Genomic DNA, 25,306 nt, shown 5'->3' with positions numbered 1-25,306 from the left:
CGTCGTGGCAGGCTTGAAGAATCTCTTCTCGAAGGCTGGTGGGGACTACCAGAAGCCACGACGAATTACTGGTTCCAAAATTTTTCTTATAAAGTACACCTCTTCGAATAGCGAAGGTCGGCAGGACTCGTGAAAAGACACGAGAAACGGTACTTCCTCGTCCTTCTAGATGCTCAATCAGGGCGCGGAGCTCCGGATCGTCTCGTTGAAGTCCTACCATGTCGTTGGTGTCCACGGCACCTAGGAAACACTCGTCATCATCCACGTCGGTACAGTCTGGCGTTTCGACGGGGGCTCTGGACAAGCAGTCGGCGTCGCTATGTTTCCGTCCTGACTTGTAGACTACGGTCATGTCAAATTCTTGCAGTCGAAGACTCCATCGAGCCAGGCGTCCTGAAGGGTCTTTGAGGTTTGCAAGCCAACAGAGCGAGTGGTGGTCTGTGACCACCCGGAACGGGTTCCCGTATATATACGGACGAAACTTTGTGATCGCCCATACAACCGCGAGACATTCTTTTTCCGTCGTGGAGTAATTTTTCTCCGCTTTTGACAGTGTCCGACTTGCGTAGGCAATAACTCGCTCCGTGCCTTCCTGTAGCTGTACCAATACCGCACCAAGGCCGGAGTTACTTGCGTCCGTGTGAATTTCGGTTTCGGCGTGCTGGTCGAAATGTCCGAGGATCGGAGGTGTCTGAAGTCTTCGTTTCAGTTCGTCGAACGCCCGTTCTTGTTCTTCTGCCCAGTGAAACTTCACGGCGTCTTTCGTAAGATGTGTGAGGGGCGCCGAAATTTTTGCGAAATCTTGAACGAAGCGCCTGTAGTACGCGCACAGTCCCAGGAATCTGCGGATGGCCTTCTTGTCCGATGGTCGAGGGAATTCGGCTACGGCGGATGTCTTCGTGGGGTCAGGGCGTACTCCTTCGCTACTAACGACATGACCAAGGAACTTAAGTTCGGCGTAGGCGAAGCGGCACTTCGTTGGCTTGAGTGTGAGCCCTGCGGTCTTGATGGCTTGGAGCACGGCCCTAAGCCGTTTCAAGTGCTCGTCGAAGTCGTGCGAAAAAACGACGACGTCATCCAGGTAAAAGAGGCAGCTCTGCCACTTCAGTCCCGTTTGTACAGTATCCATGACCCGCTGGAAAGTCGCCGGCGCCGTACAGAGTCCGAAGGGCATCACCTTGAACTCGTAAAGTCCATCGGGCGTGACAAAGGCAGTCTTCTCGCGGTCCCGTTCATCGACCTCAATCTGCCAGTAGCCACTCTTCAAGTCCATCGACGAAAAGTACCGGGTGTGGCGTAAACGGTCGAGGGTGTCATCTATGCGGGGAAGCGGATAGACATCTTTCTTTGTAACAGCGTTCAGCCGCCTGTAGTCCACGCAGAACCTAAGGGTTCCGTCTTTCTTCTTCACCAGCACGACTGGAGAGGCCCACGGACTGCTTGAAGGCTGAATAATATCGTCGTCGAGCATTTCTTGAACTTGTTTCTGGATGGTTTCCCTCTCCTTCACCGAAACTCGGTACGGCGACTGATGAATAGGACACGTCATCGTCAGTAACAATTCGATGCTTCGCAACCGCTGTTTGGCGTAGCCTTGACGATGTGGCGAAGCACTCACTGAACTCAGCGAGAACGTCAGTCAGCTGTCGTCGTTGTGGGCCTGGGAGGGATGGGTCGATGTCGAGCTTTGACGGCGTGGTTCCCTTGTGGTGCGTCGGAGAGGCGTCTTCTGAGATCACGGCGATGGCGGCCGAGTCCTGAATTTCCTCGACGTAGCCCACAGCTGTACCCTTTGTAAGGTGCTGCGACTCTTGCCGGAAGTTGGTGACAAGGGCTACGGTACGCCCGTCCTGGAGCTCGGTTACGCCTCTTGCAATACCAATCCCTCGTCCAAGGAGAAGTTGGACGCTTCCTTCCAACAGTGCTATCCCGCAGGTGGCTTCGTCGGTCCCGACGGGGACAAAGACACTGGACAGCGGCGGCAGGTTTACATGGCTGGTAAGGACTCGCACTGCAGCTAACGTCGCTTTGGGATCTTCCGCCGAGGGAACAGGTTTCCGAAGCGTCAGCTTGTTCTCCCCAAGGTCGATGATGGCGCCGTATTCACACAAAAAGTCCATTCCGAGAATGACGTCTCTCGAACAGTCTTGCAGAACGACGAACTTGACAGGGCAGGTTTCACCATGGATCTCAACGCGAGCAGTGCACCTGCCGACAGGCGTGATGAGGTGTCCGCCGGCGGTTCGTATCTGTGGTCCATCCCACGACGTCGTAACTTTCCGAAGGCGACGAGAGAGTCTCCCACTCAAAACGGAGTAATCCGCTCCGGTGTCGACGAGTGCTGTCGCGTCGTGGCCGTCGATGATAACGTTGAGGTTGTTCGACACTGTTACAGAAACGTCGTTTCGGGGCGTTGCGGCGTTAGAGTGGGAGAGCTCCGACGATCTTGGAGGATCTTGGCATCGTTCGTCTTCGGCAACACCACCTCCCGGCATTGCCGCGCCTAGTTTTCCCGACGGGACGCAATGGGTGACAGGCTGTCTCGGCGAGACCGGCGGAAGGGCGATGGCGAGCGTCGGGGAGATGGCGAACGGAATACTCGGCGGGGAGACGACTCAGGAGTTGAAGAGCGGCGGAGGTAGTCCTCGATGTCCCGAGGTCGCTCTCCAAGACGTGGTCGAGGGTCGTTGGGCGCGAACCCTCGTAGGCCGAGCTGGCGGTAGGGGCATTGTCGGTAGATATGGTCGGCTTCCCCGCAGTGGTAGCACAACGGGCGTCGATCAGCCGTCCTCCACACGTCGGTCTTCCTTGGCGCAACTTGTTCTGGACGAACGTGTGCCCGATCTTCCTGGCGTCGGGAATGCTGCGGCTCTGGAAGCACACGTCCGGGAGGCGCCATGTACGGACGCGGTGCTGATGGTGCTCGGCGGAGCATTTCAGCGTAGCTTACGGCTGGCTCCTGCTGTGCTGCTGCGGTGACGGCAACCTCGGGATGGAAAGCTCGGTGAACTTCCTCTCGGACGACGTCGGCGAGTGAGAGTGAGGCTGGGCGATCCGCAGCAGGTAGAATCTTCCGGAGCTCTTCCCGGACGATATCCCGGACGATATCCCGAAGGCTGTCGACACCGGTGGTGCTCAGGTCCGGAAGTGTAGCTGCGACGGTTGGAGAAGTAGGCGCGCCGGCGAGTCGGTGGTAGTGGCTTGCTCGGGCCGTCAGTGCGCGCTCGATGTTCGTGGCTTCACTCACAAATGCATCGACGGTCGTCGGGGGATTGCGAACCAGGCCTCCAAAAATTTCTGCCTTGACGCCTCGCATGAGGATTCGAAGTTTCTTTTCCTCAGCGGCCTCCGGGTCTGCTCGGGCACTTAGACGCAGAACATCCTCTACAAAGCTGGTCAGGCTTTCATTGGGGCCCTGCACCCTTGTTTGAAGCAGGTCCTCTGCTCGCTGGCGACGATGGTGGTTAATGAATGTTCGTTTGAGTTCGGCGACGCAGGACTCCCATGTGGGGAAGGAGGCTTCGTGGTTTTCAAACCAGTGCCTCGCAGTGCCTTCAAGCGAGAAGTAAAGGTTGTGGAGGCACTGCTCAGTCGTCCATCCGTTGTGGCGGGCTACACGTTAGTAGTGTCGCAGCCAGTCTTCGATGTCTTCGTGGATCTCCCCGTGGAAAGGCGTCGGAGTCCGGGGTGCGACGGGCAGGACGACGACGCTGGCGGTGGACGGGTTCTGCGACGACTGGCTGTCCATCGTTGGTCTCGTTGGCTGCTTAGTCTTGGGCGGCAGAGGTCCGAATTCCGGGTGTAGGCCTTGGGTGCGACGACTGAACCGGATCTCGGAAGTGCTTTCGTTGGTTCTTCGTGGACTAGGCGTCGGACTTGGACTGCGGGCCCTCGGAGGGGTACGCGGCAGGGGCATGCGGTACCCAGCACCTCCACCAAAATGTCACGGGTGGTGACCAAAAGAAACAATAAATACACAGAAAGAAATAGACGTTTAATGTGGCGAACTTGTGCCAAAAATAAAAGGAAATAGAAAAATAACAACAGAGCGTCGCGGGCGTCGAAGGCGGCGAAGCAGCAAGGTCGAACGCTGAGGCGAAACTGACTCGACAAGGTCGCGGGCGGCCTCTTATCTAGAGTGCGTCGCTATCTCGAAGATTCGGCGAAAGCAGCTCGAGCGTTGCGTGATCGGGCGAGAATGAACACGCACTTTCTAGAAAACAAAAGCAGGAATAAATGATAGAAGTTACGTGCGGTACATGAATAAACGAGAACTTTCTGGAGGTCCGTGACCGAGCGTTGCTTTCTCAGCCCTGGGCGCGGCAATATTGTAACCTTTCATAATACTAATTATAAAAATATGACCAATCAGGCTTATGCAAGTATGATTGATGCGGCACTCCTTTGACACGGCCCCCATTTTATACAGCAACCTTAAGAACAAGCCATTCGGGTGCTCAGACCTATTCTATATTCACTGTTTCTAAGGGTACATCAGATGAACCCGGAACGTCTAAAGGTACGTCGGACACATCTGGACCCCGGAGCCTTAAGATACATGTCGGACGTGCGCGGTACCGAGAGATGCGTCGGACGTAGCCGCGATGGGGAAGGGTGTTATCGCAGCGGGTCATAGCGTGCCTTACTGAGACCCCACTGGCAATTTTCACTCCATCTTTATTTCTCATTGCTACCGGAATTAGCTCCATTCTAAGCACTTCTTTCTTTACACACCCGCGATGTTCAAGGAAAAGGGGGGGGGGGGGTGTTTACATTCAACAAATGCTCCGATCTTTCAAAATTTGTGGAAGAAACATCTTTCGAATGTAGAAAATTCATAAACTAAATGCCACAGAAGAAATGAAACTTACCCCGTAGAGAATTAGCCCGCTTGCCGTCAATTCTCACCTCGTAGCACGGTCAACCAGTTGCTCTCACTACGACTCGACGAGTCCTTGGTGGCCCCGTCCAGTTAGCTGTATACAAACTCACGGATTTTCTCCTCAAGTTTCGGATGTCGACTTTTGCATTATTGCGCGTTCCCATACAGGTTTTATAGGTCGCGGCGCCCTTGAATACCACCTCCCGCTGTATTCTTTACCATATCACGCGGTATCGCATATGCTCTGCAGTGCCGTGGTTTCTGTTGCCTTTTGCGTACGTGTTTACCGTTCGCTCTAACTTCACTAAGTACAAAGTCCTCTGCGCACTCTGGGGGTACAGCAAAGTTCTGAACGCCTGAACAAATGGACTGAACCACGTAAAGAAAATAGAGGCGCGCTTTCAACTCAGACGACAAAGTCGAACGAACGGCGACGAAACAGAAACAGAACCCACAATGCCTTACTTGTGCCTATATTCTAATACGCCTGCACGGTACCGCAAGTGCCGTTGTGTGCCGCCATCAACCAACTGATGACGAAACCGAGCGCTATTGACCAAAGGTGGTGTGCTGCCGGCACGTTAAGGTGGGAACAAAACTAAAAGCGTGGATAAAACATGCAAAGAGAAGCGGAAAGGAAACAAGGGACATTTCGGACGCTCAGCCTTGATGGAGAGCAGACATCGCATGTCCCCGATTTCCAATTTCTTGTACAGAATTGCGGTGCTTACAATATGTCCAACGTTCCTTTAGACTTCTCGTTCCGGATACGTCCAACGCACCTTTAGACTGCTCGTTCCGCGTAAGTCCGACGCACCTTTAGACGTTCCGGGTACATCCGACGTATTTTTAGACTCTGAATTCAGGATCGGATACGTCCGACGTACCTTTTGGCACTGCGTTCTTTATTAGCTCCAAGTAAGTGCACTCTGAAATGAATCGACCCAGGGCATGGCAATAACAAGTTTGTGTCAGATCTTGTGGCAAAAAGTGGAAGCCGTTCACAACTCCCTGTAACGCCGAATTGGAGCGCAGCTCTTGTGGAGGAGGAGTGAAGGGTACTGAGGGGAAGGTAGACCCCTCCTCCTTCTCCTCCTCCTCCCCTCATTCTTTAATATGCTCCCGGGAGGGGGTCACGTGACCTCGGGGGGGGGGGGGGGGTCACGTGACCGTGGGGTGTCACGTGGTGATCACCTTGGGGGTCACGTGACCTCAGGGGTCACATGACCTTGGGGAGGGGACCCCGTGACCTCGGGGTGACCTTGGGGGTCGCGTGTTGTCGCTCTCACAGTTTTTTTTCCTTGTCACATGGAGGGGTAGCACCGAGGGAGGATGGTGGAGGGCTCGTGGTTGATGGGATCGGCGGCAGTTGTTGTTAGCCTGGAGCGTCTCGTTCCCAGAGATGTTGGTGAACCCGGTCGCTGGAGTGCATATAGCAATGCTATATGCACTCCGGAGTGCATATAGCATTACTCTTTACAGAATGTCATCGTACGTGTTGTCGCTCTCACAGTTTTTTTTCCTTGTCACATAGAGGGGTAGCGCCGAGGGAGGATGGTGGAGGGCTCGTGGTTGATGGGCTCGGCGGCAGTTGTTGTTAGCCTGGAGCGTCTCGTTGCCAGAAATGTTGGTGAACCCGGTCGCTGGAGTTGTCTTTAGCGCCTCAGGTAGTCCAGTCGGCCTCAGGCAGGCCGGCGCCTTGACTACGGGAGGAGGCGGGGACAGAGTCGGGCCTCTGACGCCTGGTCGCGTCTACCGAGGTCCGAACAGCTGTTCGCAGCTTCGCCTTTCGAGTCCGAGCTGGGCTCGTGCCCTTCTCGAGCTCTGTTTCAGAAACCGTGCCATTCCTCGCGCATCTCTTTTCTTCCTTCTCTTCGTGGTGGATCACCCATCACAGTAAGAGATCACGCATACATATAAGACACACTTGGTATTGGTTCCTAATTTAATTTCTAAACGCAAAGAAGGTAACACGCAAGCAAGATAGGGGATGTGATGACGGTGTTTTTTGCTGGTTTTCTTTTGCGTGCGTGTTAAACACACGATAGTAGGGGAGAATAGATTATGCCGTTGCCAAAACACACGAAAAGTCTGGGTCCGTCCAAGGGTAGATAAAAATAACCCCGCAATTCCCGCTACCCCGAAGTGCATTATGGGATAACCAAGACGTCTCCTGGAATTTTTCTAAAAGGAATATTATTAGGCTATCAAGCATAGAACTTGCACTGCAGATGGTTCATACGTTTAAGCTTGAGATCGTGTATTAAAACAAAATAAAAATTTTAAATCAATGAATAATGACCATGCCAATGTTTCACACGTTACGTCTAAAAACGAGTGCCACGGACCCTACTGGCGTTGTTCGGCTAAGATTGTGGAAGTTCCAATGGGATAAGAGGGCGTCCGGTGCGGAGGCAGATCGAAAAACGCCCCCCCCCCCCCCCCCCCCTCGAGCAAGTAGCATTAATAGCTACGGAGGATTTGAATCCTCACTGCAGCCGCAACTCTCGAAAATTAGAAAACATACCTCGTAGTAACGGCGGGACACCCGGAGTGAGCGCAAAACACTTTCCAACTTTCCCGAGAGCCTGGTTCGCGGTAGGGTGGCGTAAACACTGGGCGACACGCCCCAGCAGTTTCAGGTTTGAAAGAAGAGCACCCACAAACGGCCTGCTCCGTCCGTCTTTCTATGTTGGTGGCCACAGCGTGATCAGGTCGGCACTAGAGTCACCGGATCTTGGAAAAGTACCGCCCAGATCCCGCATGTTGGCCGTTTTGGTTCATGGAATGAGCGGTTTCTTTTCGGCTTCTTCATTCTTGGTGAGCCGTCGCAAATTTCCGGTCACAGGTTGCTTTATAAAGACATTTCGTCTATACCAATATTTGTCGATTCACACCCCGGCGAATCAAGCGGACATCTTCGCTGCACCCCATCATGGGGCGTCGGTGCTTGTTGGCGTTAGAAAATACTTTTCCTGCAATAAATTACATTGTTACCCTATTGGAAAGACCAGTTTAAACTGGTAACCAGTTCAAACTGGTACCAGGTTCAAACTTGGATATTGCTCCAGTTTGACCAGTTTGATACTGGTTGAACTGGTTGACTGGTCATGGTGGTTGAACTTGTCATACTGGTTGAACTGGTCATGGTGGTTTAACTGGTAACCAGTGGCTTATTGCCACTGGTTAAATTGGTTGACCTGGACAAACAAACTGTGCATACTGGTCTTACTGTGAAACTGTGCATACAGGTCTGACTGTGAAAATGTGTATACTGGTAGTACTGTACGACTGCGTATACTGGTTCACTCCAAGCAGTTAAACTGGTAATATTGACAACACAGGTCGTAAACGGATAAAATTATCTTTTTTCCACAAAAAATACACATACTTCAGACCACAAAAATAAACATAAAAACATATTTACAATTTATAAAAACTGTCATTATATTATTCATTATAGTCCCAGCCGGTCGGCGAGATTTTCCACGTCTTCTGGTGTGTCGGGGTTCCGGTGGTGGATAACATAGTACCTCAAGGCATCTGAAATAAGAATAAACATCATAAATTAGAGCCATGGCAGATTTATTTGCACCCGTCTGTTCTAAAATGGTATGTAACTAATGCCACGAATAAAAGAATATGCACTATCATAAACAGTATGAGAGGGAATATGGAAGCGTGCGCCAACCGTACATGTGGTGCCAGTCTAGCGGCAATTAAGTATAAACCGCATGTAAGCGATTTGGCGAGCGACGAGAGAAGCGACGACGGTCCGCTTCGCTGTCGCTCGGTCACTCGCGCGACGAGACAAACCGCATGAAAGCGACGGCAGCAAGCGACCAAGGCGATGAGCGACGATTTCTAGAAATACAAAAACCTAGCGACGCGACGACCGACCGTGGGAAATCTCCGTCGCTCGTTGCTGATTCTCGTCACTGTCACCGTGGTTCGCTTAATCGCTTAGATGCGGTTCAGCCTTTACGCAAAGCAACGCCCAGGAGCGAAAAAATCCAGCCGTTACCCCCTTCCTGCCTCCCCAGTCTGTCGTCCGCTACGCAACTCGCAACCACTATGGTAGAATATCTCTGAAGCTGCATACACACTGGCGGTTGTATTACTAGCATAGCTGTTCCAAATCGGGTTGCTGAAACGTTCAGTTTCACATGCACCTGATTATGAAAATGAATCCAAACAATCGAGCCTGCTTACCTGGCTCGCTGGCGCGGAGGCAGAGGCAGCCATTGCCAGCGCCGCAATGAGGACAGAGCGAATTCCAAACACGCCGTTCTGGGACGCAGCCATTTCGCCCACGAGAGAGTGGAACTCAGGTGGAGGACGTCGTCAGCCACAAGAACCATCGGCAGAGGCAGCACTGAAGGCTCCTGCAAACTATCTTATAGAAATACAGCTTGAAGACAACTTGTAACCTCCCCAAGCAGAACAGCGGCCCCAAACAACAAAGATCCAAGCGACCCAACGTGGGCCCAACCGTCGCGCCAGATCCGTTTTTTTTTTTTTTTTTTTGGTTGCCGGAGTTGTCGGTGACGCCGACTGGCGCTTCGAGCGGGCGCGAGGGCCGCGCTGATTGGCCCGCGCGCTCCCTGTCCTGGCACGTGAGCATCTCCCCCTTTTCAAGGCACCCAGGGCACCGGCGCATTGGGGGGGCCTGACTCATACTGCCATATTTTCCCGCGCTTCTCCAACATCACGTGAGAGGCTCCCTGCCTCGGCCTCGGGCACTTGCGCTGGAGCCTGGAAGCGGCTTCTCGGTGCAGGCCAGGGTGGATAAAGGCCGTGCTAAAAAGCGGGAAAATTATAAAGTCCAAGTGGGAACGATTGGCCGGCAGAGGGTAATGAACTTGTATGAGGCGATTGCATCACAGAATTCTTGACCTGTCACGAACTATTGTTGCAAGCTAGCTGTACATGGGTCAAAATAAAGCTTTTATTTGGTCTACTAGTCTGTTATGCGACATCTGCATAGAGAAAATGTTCTGTAAAGGCCAGACATTTTCTCTGCTGTGGCAAGGTTCATTCTAGAAACACATATTTGCCTATAGAATTAATAAATCTTGTTCTGCCAATTTTTTATTTATTGTGAGTTATGTGGAGTGTAAAAGCTCAATTCGCGCATGTAGAAAAAAAAATTGTCATTAATGCGGTTCTCCCGCTTGGAAGTTAAAATTAGAAATATTGATACCAACTTGATTCAAATAAAAAAGGCAATGATGCTGGATTCAAAAGAAAATGGATATTGTGCGCAGAGAGCGATGGAAATTGGGCCGCATCACGTGCGATGAGCGAAAGATGCATGGTGCACGATCCCGTCTGCCATGATTATCAAGGCCTCCAAGAAGTGCGGAATTCCTAACGCTAGGGACGGCACCGAAGATGAAATGCTTTGGGCCGTTGACAGCGATAAGGAGTCGCCCGACAACGATGACGAGTGATGCATACTGCCCCACGAGCGCTGCACCGGACCGTCGCCATGATGACGACCTTACCGGCGAGAGACAGCGCCGTTCATTTCATCGCAAGATTGAAGCATTCGGAATAAACCTTTGTTGTTCCAAGTGAGAAAAGTTTCATTTCTGTATTTATCCTACAAAATCTGGTGCGAGTAACAATCGAAGTCATGGCGTTTTTTTTTTTCATTTTTCGGACCTCGAGAAAAGGGTGCACGTTACAATCGAGGGCGCGTTATATTCGAGTAAACTTGTCCCACCACCCACATAAAGCATGGTGCAGCAGTGATGAACGTTTTTATCTCAAGTTTTGTAGAATTTAAACTGGTTTAACCTATTTTTGTGAAGAAAATATTTAAAAAAAAAACGTTTTAAGAATATCTAAGTATGTTGGCTCTTACTTTTTTGGATTGATGAAGTGTTCTCTAGCTAAATAAATAAAGCTGACCTTTCGTGTGGGCAGTAATATGCAATGAATTTAGTTGCAAATGAATTAATTGTTTATAGTACCATGTCGCCCTGTGACAATTGTGAGATGGTAGAACATATATGACAAATAAATAGCTTCAACACCGTTAACAGAACCTTTTGTTGCGACTTTATTTTGCACAGTGAAGGTTACGAATGACTCCGCGCTATCCTATTCGCACACCCCTACAAATAAAGTGAAAAAGAGGGGTTCAATCTGGTAACCAGTTTGGCCAATCTGGTGACCAGTTTGGTCAATCTGGTTACCAGTTGGACCAGTTCGGCCAGTCTGGGGACCAGTTTCGCCAATCTGGTGACCAGTTTGGCCAATCTGGTGACCAGTTTGGTCAATCTGGTTACCAGTTAGACCAGTTTGGCCAGTCTGGTGACCAGTTTGGTCAATCTGGTTACCAGTTGGACCAGTTCGGCCAGTCTGGGGACCAGTTTCGCCAATCTGGTGACCAGTTTGGCCAATCTGGTGACCAGTTTGGTCAATCTGGTTACCAGTTCAGCCAGTGTGGTGACCAGTTAGGTCAATATGGTGACCAGTCAGGCCAATCTGGTGACCAGCTAGAAGGCAAACTGGTGACCAGTTAGATCAATATGGTTACCAGTTAGACCAGTCTGACTACCAGTTCCACCAGTTTGATTTCCAGTTAGACCACTCTGACCAGTCCAAATACCAGTTTGACCAGTTTAAATACCAGTATGACCAGTTAGATTTTCAAACTGGTCTTTCCAATAGGGTAGAGATCTGTCAAAAAAAGAAAAATTGGTAAGTGGATTGGATACACAGTGCCAAGGACGCTTATTCTGGCGAGAAGCGCTTTTAGTACGACGAAGCTCCGGAGCGTTTTTGGTGCGCTGGTTAGTACGACTTTTTTGAAGCTTCGAAGATATCAAAAGGTCGAAATGTCGGTTGCCATGGCAATAGAGACCGATCAGCCCAATCAGATTGCGACGTTCGGGTCTTCCGTATGTTAGTATATGTTTATGTCCAGCTAGAAGGTAGGGAAGGCAATGACAGTACTTTTCCAGAATCCAGTGATTTTAGTCAGCACCATTGTGTTCAAACATGAGAACAGTTTGATCAATTCGAAGATTTGCTTAACAAGAGGTACACAAGGTACCATAAGCCGCAGAGAAAATGTATCTAAATCAGCCCTTCATTAACGGAATGATATAAGGCCGGCATGTATAAGGTAGGCAGAATTAATATTAAAATGTATTTAAACCATCCTCCTTTCTTCAGCATTGGAGTGCTGAATTGCTTCAGCTCGTAGGCCTCGTGGCATTTGGCAGCACAATATACACCGTACTAACTAGAGGGCCGAGCTAGGCTTTTTCCAGCCTTCAAGACTTTTTTAGCCTGTGTCCACGAAGATTCTGAAGGATTTAGATATTTCCTTTCACCCAGAGTAAATAAAGATCATCAATTTTTTTTAGTAACTGCGAGCATGAGTTGGCGTAGAGGTATTGGGCAAAGCTTCAGCCATCGAAAAAATTTGCGTTATTTTTTCTGACTGCGAGAGAGCACAACGCAAATATGACACGAAGGTTCCTCCAGTTTTCTGATATATAGTGCCAGTTTTTCATTTATACCGACAAAAGTGAAGAGTATATTTATTCAAGAAGTAAACAATTTACATCGCTTTTTGTTTACTTAAGGCGTGTTCTTTAGTAGATAACTCATGGCGCAATTATCTTTATGCCTCACCCCGTCAAGCGGTATTGAGAAGGCGCTTTGTATTCTGCAGCAATTATCTCAATGACATATCTCATGCAACTGCTAACCTACAGCTTTGTTTTATTGCATTTAGATGTTATCAATACCTGCAGACCACCAGGCGGTGCGCAAACGCCTCGGACGGAAATGCATTACATCTTCAAATCTTGCAAGAAAACGGGTATGTGAGTATTCATATATTTCTCTGATTGAGGTGCACAAAACGTGTTGTAAAGTATTTGTTTTGTTATACAAACAAACTGACAAAATCCGTGTTCGGTTTGTACGAGAAAAGTTTTCAGCTGTTTAACTTTCAGATTGTATGATTCCATGCCGAGATTAAGGGCTGTTGGGCTGATCCTACTTTAAATTTTTGGTTGGCGTACTTTTTGTCTAAATTTAACAGGCTTGAATGTAAAGGTTCGGCAGGTCTCTACCTGGTTAAGCAGTGACGAAGAACAATAAATGCAAACCCTAATCACATTTTATAAGCTGAATTCCAACGTTCAGAAACCAGTTCGGTCTCGTTTTGTAAAAATGTCTAGTTGAACTTGATAGGACAAAATACGGACACAAAACGTGATACATTCAGATTGCTGGTAAATGTATCCTTCTCGCTGAACACTTTGAAACAAAATTAGCCAAAAGTCCTTACCTTAAGCGTGTGACACGGTCCGTTTTTTACGGGTGAGTTCTTTGAAAAAACACCCCGCAGGGGACACATGTGAAAGCAGGTGTTTGGAGAGTGGCGTCTCCACGGACCCCGAGCCCCGCAGGGGGCGCCTGCACCTTAGGTGCTTGGTGCTTGGTGAGTAGCGTCACCACGGACCCCAGCCACATTGGTTACATAACGGACCCTGGGTAACAAGTGGGTAAGACCCACCCACGTCTGGCTGTGCGTGGCGAGCCCGTGTCCAGGGAAAAGGGCATACTGGTGGTTGAGCTGAGCCCGGGGTAGGTTTGGACCCTTCGGGGCCCCCCGGGCGAGGCAACACACAACTTTGGCCCCTGCTTCCTGTAGACGGGAGTCCTGGTAAGGCCCGGCCAGGATGATTCAGTCTAGTCGCCTTTTCTTCTACTATCCCCTCCAATCTTTTACCTTTACCTTTCCTGCTTCCTTTATTTTTCTCTCATTTCTCTTCCTCCTTTTTCACCCCTCTTTGGCGGCAAGGGCTAACCTTGGGTGGCAATAGACCTCTGTCTTGACCTACACTTGGGTATAGTTTCCCGGCAGCACTTTTAGCGTAATGTCTCCAGCCAAGCCCTTCTTGTTATGGTGCGTTACCTAACCCCTTGTTGGGCTCGGTGGTGGGCGGTGCACCGAGGATTCTGAACATTCTTTGCCCCTCTTATGGCACCCCTCCGTCCTAAACCCTCTGATCGGCCCCTGAAAAGGGGTCGGGCCGAAGTAAAACTGAATGATAAGTCTTCACCGGTACAGAACACTTTTAGCCGATTCCTTGTTATGCACTTTGAACAAGACCAAAAACCTCTTGCGAAGTTGTCACCTTTTCTGATCGCAAAAACCCTAGAAACCCTTGTAGGCAAAAACTTCAAAGCAAAGAAGCTAGTATCTGGTGACTTGCTTGTTGAAGTTGAAAATGGCACACAGAGTGCTGCCCTCTTGGACCTCAACAAGATTTCTGAGTATAGAGTCTGCGTCACTCCACATCGAACACTAAATAATTGCCAAGGAGTAATTTCCGAGGATGATTTGCTAGAGTCACGTAACGAGGAGATTTTGGAAGGTCTTTCCAGTCAAGGAGTAACGGCAGTACGACGAATCCTGCTTCGTAAAGACGGAAACGAGCGACCAACAAAACATATTGTACTTACATTCTCTTCCACTCTGCTGCCTCAAAGTATCAAGGCGGGCTACCTCCACTGTAAGGCGCGCCCATACGTCCCGAACCCGAGACGCTGCTTCAAGTGTCAACGGTTTGGTCATGGCTCTGCCACCTGCCGTGGAAAAACAACCTGCGCAAAGTGTGCACGCACAGACCACCCAACAGATACATGTGGCAGCTCAACCCCTAAGTACATCAACTGCACTGGTTCCCATCCTGCTTACTCGCGATCGTGTCCAAAGTTTAAAGAGGAGAAAGAAATTTTAACCTTAAAAACAAAGGAAATACTTGAGCTACCATGAGGCACGAAAACGCTTTTCGTTCCTTCAAGGAGGAACATACGCCGAGGCGGCCGTCAGGGGGACTAGGTCGCTGTCAAAGGCATCAGTGGGTACCCAGTATAGTCTTCGAGACACTGAGTGCCCACCCAGTCCCCTCACCGCTACAGAGACTTCGTTGGGATCTCAGACGCCTGAGGCCCCACAGAAGCTCACGAAGTCCAATGCGTTTCCGCAACGCCTGGCCCCGAAGGTTCGGGTGGTGTTTGACCCCACCCGTTCCCAAGTCCGAAAGGGATTCCCTCCTTCCTCTGCACAGGGGGTGGAGGAGGCCATGGAGGTCAATGTCCCATCCACCGAGGGTAGCATGGAAACTGCCACCCCTGTGCCTTCATGCTCGAAGGCAGGCAATGTTTCCTCTGCACCCCTAAAAAAATCAGCGCAGGCATCCCAGGTGCCTGCCGGCTCGTCAGGCAGAGGCCGGGTCACTCTGACGAGGCAGTCTCGTTGAGGGGCCCAGAGGTATCAACGGAAGAGAAAATGGAAGATGGAGGTCTAGCTTCAGATGACGACTTGCTTCCTTCGGGAGCGGAGTCCTTGTCGTCTTCTGCGGGTGAGCCCGCAGAACGACAGAAAGACAATGCTAGAAAGAAAATAAATATTCCTCGGATTTTAGCTCCGAAAGAAAATTAGCTGAAGTATATATAGGTATCTTTTTAACTTCTTTATACGTTTTTAGGGGATCTCACTAAAAGGCAGCCACACCGATATTTTTATGCAATTTGCCCACAACTTTTTATTGATTTTAAATAATTTTTATGGGTCATCTTTCTTTTATGCAATGGAACTGTCGAGGTCTCTTACGCAACATTGATGACATTAGTTTTTTTCTTAGTGAGCTACGACCGATAGCTCTGGCTTTGCAGGAGACTCATTTGAATTCCAGTCATACAAATGTATTACGGTCCTATCACACTTTTCGTAAAGACCGCCCATCATCTCACTCAGCCGGTGGTGTGGCAGTTGTTATGCAGAAAGGGGTGGCATGTGCCGAGGTGCCCCTGGACACTCCGCTCGAGGCAGTGGCTGTGAGGGTTCTGATCGACCGTTTAATCACCGTTGTTTCATTGTACCTTCCGCCACAGATCACAGTGCACATGCGTGAACTTCAAAAGCTCATTGCCCAACTACCACAACCCTTTTTAATATTAGGCGATTTTAATGCTCATCACACCATGTGGGGCAGTGCAACGAGTTGACTCACGTGGAGAACTCAAAGAACGACTTTTATTGTCATCGAATCTTTGTCTTTTAAACACGAAATCTCCAACCTTTTTTAGTGATGCTCATAACCCCTTCACCTGCATCGATTCATCTTTATCATCGCCCTATCTGCTTTCTTGTTTTTCTTGGAAGGGTTTAGAAAACCCATTCGGGAGCGACCACTTCCCGATTGTCGTAGAGAGCCTAGCTGCTGTTAGTACGCTTTTAGAATGTACGCCGAGATGGCGCCTTGACAAGGCGGATTGGGAACTCTTTTGCTCATCTGCAACATTTGATATTTCTTTATTATCAGTCTTGTCTCCAGATGATGCTACAGCCTATGTTACTAAGAAGATAATTGAGGCTGCAGAACAATCTATTCCTCGCACCTCTGGGAAATTACCAAAAAAGTGCAGGCCCTGGTGGACTGAAGAATGTTCCACGACAATGAAGAAACAGGACAAAGCTTGGGGCATATTTCGACGCTACCCCACCGTAAATAACAAGATTGAATTTAAAAGGCGAAAAGCTCAAGCCCGCTGGACTAGAAGGCAAGCAAAAAAGAAATCGTGGACGAAATATGTCTCCTTACTGAACAGCGTTGTCCCCGCAAAGGAGGTGTGGGACCATTATCGCAAAATCAAAGGGGATTGCCGCTGTTTTATTATCCCTCCATTGTTCAAGAATGTTCCCACATCACTGAAAGACTTAGGCAATACTCTTGGCGTTCACTTCCAGAGCGTTTCGAGTTCTGAAAACTACAGTGCCACTTTTAAACAGTTTAAAATGAAAGCAGAATGCTAGCGAATAGTTATGTCGGGGGCAACCTCTACACCATACAACCAGCCCTTTACGCTCCGTGAACTGGAGTTGGCTCTTGACATCAGGAAACAGTCGGCCCGAGGCCCTGATTTCATCCACTATGAGATGCTTCGTAAGCTGCCCCTACAACATCTGCTTAGTTTTTTCAACCTTCTCTGGGAAAAAGCTTACTTCCCTGAATCCTGGAAAAGAGCACATGTTATACCCCTCTTGAAAGCTGGCAAAGACCCCTCTCTTTGCTCGAGCTACCGCCCGATTGCCCTTACGAGCTGCCTTGGTAAGACGTACGAAAGACTTATCAACAAACGGCTGGTGTTTTTTCTTGAAGAACAAAACCTATTTGATAACAATCAGTGTGGTTTCCGCCAAGGCCGGTCTACTCTAGATCACCTCGTGCGCCTCGAGACGAGAATCCGGGAGGCTTTTGTAAAGAGGCAGCACTGTGTGTCTGTATTTTTTGACCTGGAGAAGGCGTACGACACGACCTGGAGATATGGAATCATGTGAGACCTTTATGCCTGCGGAGTACGGGGCCGCATGTTGCGTTGTATAAAAGCTTTTCTGACTGGGCGGACCTTTCAGGTTCGACTAGGCACCACATTATCAGACACATTTGTTCAAGAAAATGGGGTTCCTCAGGGGGGCATCCTGAGTGTCACATTATTTGTTTTAAAGATTAACACCCTAGCTCAAATACTGCCACCTTCCATTGATCCCTCATTGTATGTCGACGACCTACAGACATCATTTTCCTCTTGTAATCTGTCCAGCTGTGAACGCCAGCTGCAGCTAGCAATTAATAAGATCAGTAAGTGGGCCGACGAAAATGGCTTCAGGTTTTCATCCGGAAAAACGGTGTGCGTTCCATTTTCTCTTCGACGAGGGCTGTCCCTTGAGCCAGTGTTGGAATTGAACAGAGCACCTATACCAGTTAAAGCCGAGCATAAGTTTCTGGGAGTCATATTTGAGAAGAAAATTAATTTTATCTCCCACTTAAAGGAATTGAAACAAAAGTGCCTGAAATCCCTAAACATCTTGAAAATTTTGTCACATAAAACTTGGGGCTCTGACAGACTATGCCTACTACGCTTGTATAACGCTTTGGTACGATCCCGTCTTGATTATGGTGCCGTCGTGTACAACTCAGCGCGACCATCCTCCCTAAAGATGTTGGACCCAATATACCACCTTGGCTTGCGCCTTGCTACGGGTGCATTTCGGACATCGCCTGTTTTAAGCTTGTACGCGGACTCTCACCAGATGCCCCTTTCCAAGCGACGGCAGTACCTGGGCTTGAGCTATACTTCCAGGATTTTGTCTAATCCTCACCATCCAACCTTTTTTGCTCTCCAGCAATCTCAATTTGCTCGCCTTTTTGAAAATAAACCAAGCATTGTGCGGCCATTGAGCTTTCGGGTTCACAGTGATCAGTCATCTCTCGGTCTCGACCTTCATGGCATTAACGTTCTCCAAAAGGCCGAGAGTATTCCCCTTGGAAAATGCTTCCTGTATCATGCGACTGGTCATTCACACGGTATAGCAAGCATAATGTCTCACCTCTGCTTATTCAAAAAGAATTTCTTGGCTTACAGAATAAATATGACGACTATACTCAATTTTATACAGATGGCTCCAAGACGTCTTCTGCAGTGGGATCGGCTGTTTATTCTGAGGTTTTCATTCAGGCCCAGCGGCTTAGCTGCATGGCTAGTAATTTTACTGCGGAGCTATACGGTGTTCTCCTTGCAATCGAGTATATCACCACCAGCAAAACAATGAAGGCAATTCTTTTTGTAGACTCCCAAAGTGTCATCGTTGCCCTTTGCTCTGTAAGAGATACAAAAAACATGCTCGCTAAGCTAATACGCTATAAAATCAATTGCTGCTTAGAGCGTGGGTTCGTTATCAAATTCTGCTGGATCCCAAGCCATGTTGGGATCAAAGGCAATGAGAAAGCAGACCAGCTGGCTACCTCCGCAAGCAATCTCCTAGAAATCCGACGGGGGATACCCTTTCACGATATCAAACCCCTCCTTAGGAAAGCTCTCCTCGATGCTTGGCAATCGGAATGGAACCTAGAGAGTGCAAATAAGCTGCATGCTATTAAGCCAGTTTTGGGGTTGTGGGAGAATTCATCTCGTAAAAACCGTTTTCATGAGGTTCTCTTGTGCCGTCTTAGAATCGGCCACACCTTCCTGACTCACGGACATCTTCTTTGTGGAGAAGACGCTCCAAGCTGCGAGCGTTGCGGTGAACCTTTGACAATTTTGCATATTTTGTGTTCTTGTCTAGGCTTTGAGCAGAACCGGCTTGCCTGTTTTCCAGAGCTTTTTACATATCAGATTCCTTTCCATCCAACACTTTTGTTAGGCGAGCATCCCATCATTCCATTCAATCGGGTCCTCAACTTTTTGCAAGCAAGTGGCCTTCTACACAAAATTTAAGTACTGCATTTTCTGTTCACCATAAATATATAAAACATCAGCTTCATGTATGCTCTCAATTACCATAACTGTGAGTCGCATTAGTCTTGTAGTCTGGCGCAGCATGGCCTTCGTCGCTTTTGCGCCATTAAACCGTTAATCATCATCATCATTTGAAAGGACAGGCGCCGCTTCTGCACATACATAAATGTATAAATCTTTGATTACGCCACGTAGTTACTGGGCAGAATGCCTGAAGAACTGTTCACGTTTCTTCTTGATCTTTGACTGAACTGTGATCCAAAGAAGAAGCGCTTTCTCCAACTACTTTGACAGTATAGCTTTAACAAGCTTATGTCGCAGAAAAGCCGGCGTCGGTGGCTTAAGATCCAAGATTGATCGATAGGCTCATGACGTCACAGCCACGTGACCTCGCACAGAAACTTAAAACAACCGACAACGCTCACGTGAATCGTGACGTCACGCATAGAATGAAAGTGATTAAAAACATGACATGTAATGCAAATTAAAGGTCGCCGCATATCTCAAATGATTTCACTTTCTAAACCAATTGATTTGCCTTAAAAAAAAACAAAAAAAAACTTGAAAAATTTTAGGCTGGATTCGAAACCACGCTACTCGGTTAAGCGCCAGACACACTACAGTCTAGGCCAGCATGTTGCTGTTGCTATTGTGTGTCCGGATTTTAGAGGGTTTGTTGTGCTATCGCACTTGCTTCTACATCCTTTTTCGGGTCATCGTGCTCATGGTGGAGAAGCGAGGTCGCTGGAAAGTGTTTACACCCGGCAACGTAGAAAGCAGAACAATTCAATTATGATATGCGGTAGACGTCACCTTGAGTGATTTCTTATGGGGGTCGATCTGTATTAAAGTTCCAAAGACAAAGACACCAGCTTAAAAGCAGACAAAAACCAAACTGTTCATCAATGGCCATAGCCTGGGGCACCCCAGAAGAAAAAGCAGAGTAGGCCTTTGAACGTTGGATCCTTAGTTAGGGTTTGGTTAAACGTTATGCTTAAATACCTGATATTAATGAGTATATGCATGTCATCGCCCGCACAAATTCATTAGCTTCAAGGGTTTTACCAGATAATTTGTAACTATATGGCTCCTTAATGTTAGATTATGTAAGTAAGCACCAGATATATGTTGGCGTATAATACACCGACCAATTATTATTAACTTTACGTAGTGAAGGATTTACACCTGTTCATCACAAATTACATCCATTTGAATTTTATTTGTAGCAAAACATTCCAAATACTTTATAGGGTAGCGTCAGCCACGCTCCTTGTAAGGAAGATTAGGTAGTATAGCATTTGTGTGTCATGTGAAATGCGTAACTAGCCTAACCTATTTATTTTAAAATTATTGTTAAAGTACGTACGATTCCCCTTGCTGTTACGCGCTTCGGAGTATGACAGAACGCACCGGTTCAGCAACACGTAGACCTTTATTGACAGTCATTGCCCGCGATGCTTGCCCAAAATCTGCGCCGCCCTTTTATCAGCGGCGGAGCGCCGCTCGCATGAACGATTGCGGTTGGCTACCGCGCGGTGTAAATGGGCAGAGACAATTTAACATCCGGGCAACCTTGTGAAACGCTTTGACCCAACCGCTTGCTGGCGAGTATTACATTCAAAACTAGGGGCAACCTCGGTACAATCATGCCTCTATAGCACATAATAATAGTTGCAAAAACCTAAATTACTAATGACATTTCGTTTTCGTTTGTTGACAACCAATAAACTTGCCTGCGTTTCATCCTCTGGGTGGTCTATACATTTATTTCTTACTCAGTTACACTGGCATTCACATTACAGAATTTGATTTAAATGCACCAGATACAGACACGTGGCCTAACAATATGACACAAGCAATATTCAAAAGTTAACCTGCCACTGTGGTGTCCCATGGATGTTTCTTGCAGATACCACGGACGCGAATGAGATCAAGACCCTTAAAGCGGTTTTTAAAGACAGTGGTTTCGCATCGTGGCCGAAGGTTGTTCCGACCGCCTCCCTACCTAAAGACAATTATCGTGTGATTAATGAACAAGGTTGGAATGGACTGTTTGGAATTTCTGTGGAAGTAAATTATTTCAACCCTGGTACCCATACAATATTTGTAAGTAACTGTGCCCTCTTGAATTTGCCTTGAATGACAAATTATATTGTTACGCCAAAACTGCAGCTTGGGCGAGTTGGTTGGGCATATTGGTGACTTCACAGCGCACAAATGTCAGGTATACAGACTAGTGTCTTTACAAACACACAGCATACCCACTGCGTTGAACTCACACCTCTATTTTTTATTATACCTTGTGTAGTCTTTTTCGTATGTTAATCCAATATACACAAATTGTCCGCAAATATCTTCTTGTGGCGAATATAAAAAACCATCACACAACGTTTTCGCAACTATCTCCGTATGGCCAGGTAAACTAACTTTTTTTTGTTGTTGACAACGTGGAGAGAGTACTGACATATTTATTGTCAAGCCTAGCAATATCTTCGGCATCAATGAATTCCTTTGTCATTTGACTACTATCCTTGCTTAGGATGGTGCAACTTGCAGAATGGCCGCACACACGCGATTCAAGCACTGTATACCTTGTTGACCCGGTAAAAAAAAAAAATTACAATTTTCGAGGTATCTAAACATTAAGTCAGAAAGAAGCATTTCTTGTTCAAAGGAATGACAAATCTGCCGAAGGTATCGTGGGCGCAGCTTTACGACTACCTATTAGAGCCGCCTGCTCGTATACCTGAACACGACTTAAAACCTACAAGTCTTTAAACGTTTTAAACTTCATCGTGAACAGCGAGGCATCGACAGTGGACATATACCTCCCCCAAGCACAGAAGATACGCGCGGAGCTTCCCAGTGGGGGGCGCCGAGTCGGACCTGAGCTTAGTTGACAATCTCCCGAATGATTTTAGTGTGCTTACTTCAGTATGAACGCGGGTCTCTGTAATGTACACTTTTCTGTAATGCTCCGAGAATTGCTTGCCTCTATATTCAAGGTTTCTTTCCCAGAACTTCGCGTCGCCTTGCACTTGAATGTGAAGTAATGGCCTGGTTGCTCATTAGTGCTGTACGGAGATGGTCGATAGAGTTACCACCTCGCCGCATCCTCTTCTGTTTTACGTTGCGCCATCTGTCGGCAGCACATCGAAGAATGCGAGCACCGTCGTCGCCGTAGTGGCCGTCCTGCGATCACCCAAATTCGGCGGCGTCAGCGGCGTCTCGCATCCCTTCTCTCGAGAAAATTCACATGTGACAATTTCTTTGAGCCGGTGCGCACTGACAACTTAAAAGCAAGACCCTGGGGCATTTCTAGAAGCGCATGACTCTCACGCAATTGCTCGCCAGAGTACCACGAGCCTACGCACACCCACCCAAACACAACGTAAACATATTAGAAGCAGTAGCATTTCAATCCCCTGTCATGGCGGCCGGGAATGGTGCCCACACCCCGTAAACCAGGTGTATAAAAAAGAATTTCAAAAATCGCTGCACCGTTTTCGAGAAAGCGAAAAGATCTTTCCGGGAACAAAAGTGGCAGCCTCGGCGGAGGTTAGCAATTAAACAAAAATATGCACTTATTGGGTGAAAATTAACTAATGTATACTAATCTACTTTTTAAGCACTGAAAATAAACACATGATTCCAATTACACTTTTTTTTCAGTAATCATCAAAACTACCAATATATAGCCGTTTTAGAAGGATGTAAGGCAGGTATAGCGTTTTTCAGCTGAAAAGAACGCGTTTCTAGGCTTCGGTTTCCTACTCGAGCTAATATTAGCGCCAGCGGTCCTGCTCCCATGTGGCCAAAGCGCGAAACTACCGCCTCGCCTCCCTCGTAGGAGTCAATAATGTATGGCGCACCAGCGTTGCGCTTCGTGGCCACGGGAAGCGGAGGCAGGGGGAGGGTGGAGGGACAATAGCGCAAAGATGCGCTCCTTTACACCTATTCCACAAGGGCATCACCATCTTGAAATATCGTCACTGCCAGTATGTGCGAAAGCATTGTTTTGCCGTCACCTCGCCAATAGAATGCATTCAGGATATTGTCACGAATGATAATTTATGAGACGACAAACCTGAAGCAAACTGAACTTTAATGGGTCAAACTTGTGCCCAAAGCAAAATAGAAGAAGGTTAGCGCCGCAGGCGTCAATGTCGGTGAAACAGCAGGACCGAGCGCTAGGGCGAGACTGACCCCCCTCGCCATGCTGAGTCCCTTATGTACCCTCGTGGGTTTCTGGAACATTCGGCGTAGAACTTTCGGTGCGTAGAACATTCGGAACTCGATCAGACGAAAATGTTTTTGAACCTACGAGAACGCCAAGTTAAATGAATAAGTAAAAGAACACTGCGCTTACTGGAACTGAACCTAAACTTTCCGAGCGACAGTGAAGCGTGGTAACCATTCGGCCACGCACTTTTTTCCCCCTTCTTTTTAATTTAAAATTGAACTTTATGTACATGTTAAAAAAATTCGTTCACACTTCCACCTGCAGTCAAAACCACAAAAGAGCATAACGCACCGTGCAGAGTAACACAAAGTTGCGCAGTATTTCGCATATCTAATCCGCAGTTCAAAGGGCGGAATTGGATAGGCAGTATCAACCCGGAAAACCGCAACAAGGCAAATCGCATGACTTACTTGGCGACGGCAGAGAAGCTGCCCACTCCGAGCCGAGCCTCCAGTGTTTCCCAACACTCAAGCCCCTCCTGCTCTGTTGTCGCTATCAGCGAGCTGGCATAGACAAAACCATCCAAAAATGCCTCCACGCAGGTTTCCCTCCTTCGACAACATGAAGGTGATCCGCTCTTGACCTCCACAGCACGTGCAAACCAAGGATGGTCAGAACCTCAAGGGCTCCGACTATCTCTTCCTCTCCCACACTCAACCAAGATTGCACTTTGCCACGACACATACAGATCCCATTCGGCCACGCACGCGCTCGCTCGGTGACGCGCGTAGCAATTTAACTTGGTGAACCCTGTATGGAAATTATTTATTGAGGACATAAACTGCCCTCTATACCTTTGATGGGTGCAAAAATATATACACCGCAGTAAGGAATATATCCCTAGAAATATGCACGAACTATTCACAAAGGCGATATTTTTTTACAAGATACAAAATAAGCTTACACTCTGAGCATGCACTTTTTTTTCATTTCAGATGGATGTTCCCCGCTTTGAACCCTTAAGGGAGGGAGCATTTCGTGACCTTTCAAACCCAAAGAAGGCATTGTACAAAAATTTCATTGAAGATATAACTAACCTTTTATATCCGGGGTATAGACAACGCATGCGCTCTATTGTAGACTCAATATATAATTTCGAAGTTGAACTTATGAAGGTAAGAAGTCTTCTATACATAAACGAATGGTGCGGGTGCGTAAAATAACTAGTTAAACTCGTAACATTTACCTGAGAGAAACAAGGAAATAGGAACCGCTAGAACCGATTAATCTTTGCAGAGTACCTAAAGTCTGAAGTTCTACACGAAAACCGCGTCGCTTTGTTACATTGTTATGTCCTAGCGTCGTCAAATATTTCCCGGTATCGCCTGCTTTATCGCCGCGTAATATCAAGGAGAAAAGCGGACGTTATCTTTCACTAACATTCTTCGCAAAACTTCATGACGAAATTGTTTGTATGCGCTTTCTCTGCGTGCATAAAACCCTTAATGTTTCCTTTTCTTTGTTTCGAGGTGTTGAGTGTTGAATCGCTGTAGATAGATATGTGAATCGCTGTAGACAGATATGTGCGAAAGGGAAAATATTAGATGTTATTGATACTACAGGGAGTTCATTAAATTCATTTAGATCACCTTCGGTGTCTACGTGTACTGGTAGGTGATATAAATAAGCGCGTACAGACAGGGCTTAACAATTTCGGCCGGTCGTAATTTGGAGATTGTTTCCAACCGCCGCTTATTGTTTATTAAATTAATAAGTTAAACTTATCAAATTTATTGCAAAATTAATATAACTATTTTGTATGTTGGAAATTAGTAAGGGACGTAAGCGAATTTTTCACTGTGGCTTGAAAACGGTTGCCCTTTTGAGACAAACTTCCAGATACC

At 47.8% G+C, this 25,306-nt stretch overlaps 1 protein-coding gene across 1 annotated transcript in view; it reads left to right on the top strand.

Moving 5' to 3' along the window:
* The window catches only part of LOC115332173 (neprilysin-1-like), a 114,588-nt gene that overhangs the window by 15,073 nt on the left and 74,209 nt on the right, over positions 1-25,306 (top strand). Inside the window, exons 4-6 of the mRNA XM_042289829.1 lie at positions 12,639-12,725; positions 21,129-21,325; positions 24,398-24,577. Coding sequence (XP_042145763.1) covers positions 12,639-12,725; positions 21,129-21,325; positions 24,398-24,577 — 464 coding nt within the window. The remainder of the gene's footprint in view (positions 1-12,638; positions 12,726-21,128; positions 21,326-24,397; positions 24,578-25,306) is intronic.

Source organism: Ixodes scapularis, unplaced genomic scaffold, assembly GCF_016920785.2.
Source record: "Ixodes scapularis isolate PalLabHiFi unplaced genomic scaffold, ASM1692078v2 PGA_scaffold13__105_contigs__length_92229423, whole genome shotgun sequence".
NCBI lineage: Eukaryota > Metazoa > Arthropoda > Arachnida > Ixodida > Ixodidae > Ixodes > Ixodes scapularis.
The sequence above is the reverse complement of the archived record's forward strand: the minus strand, read 5'-3'. Positions and strand labels throughout refer to the sequence as shown.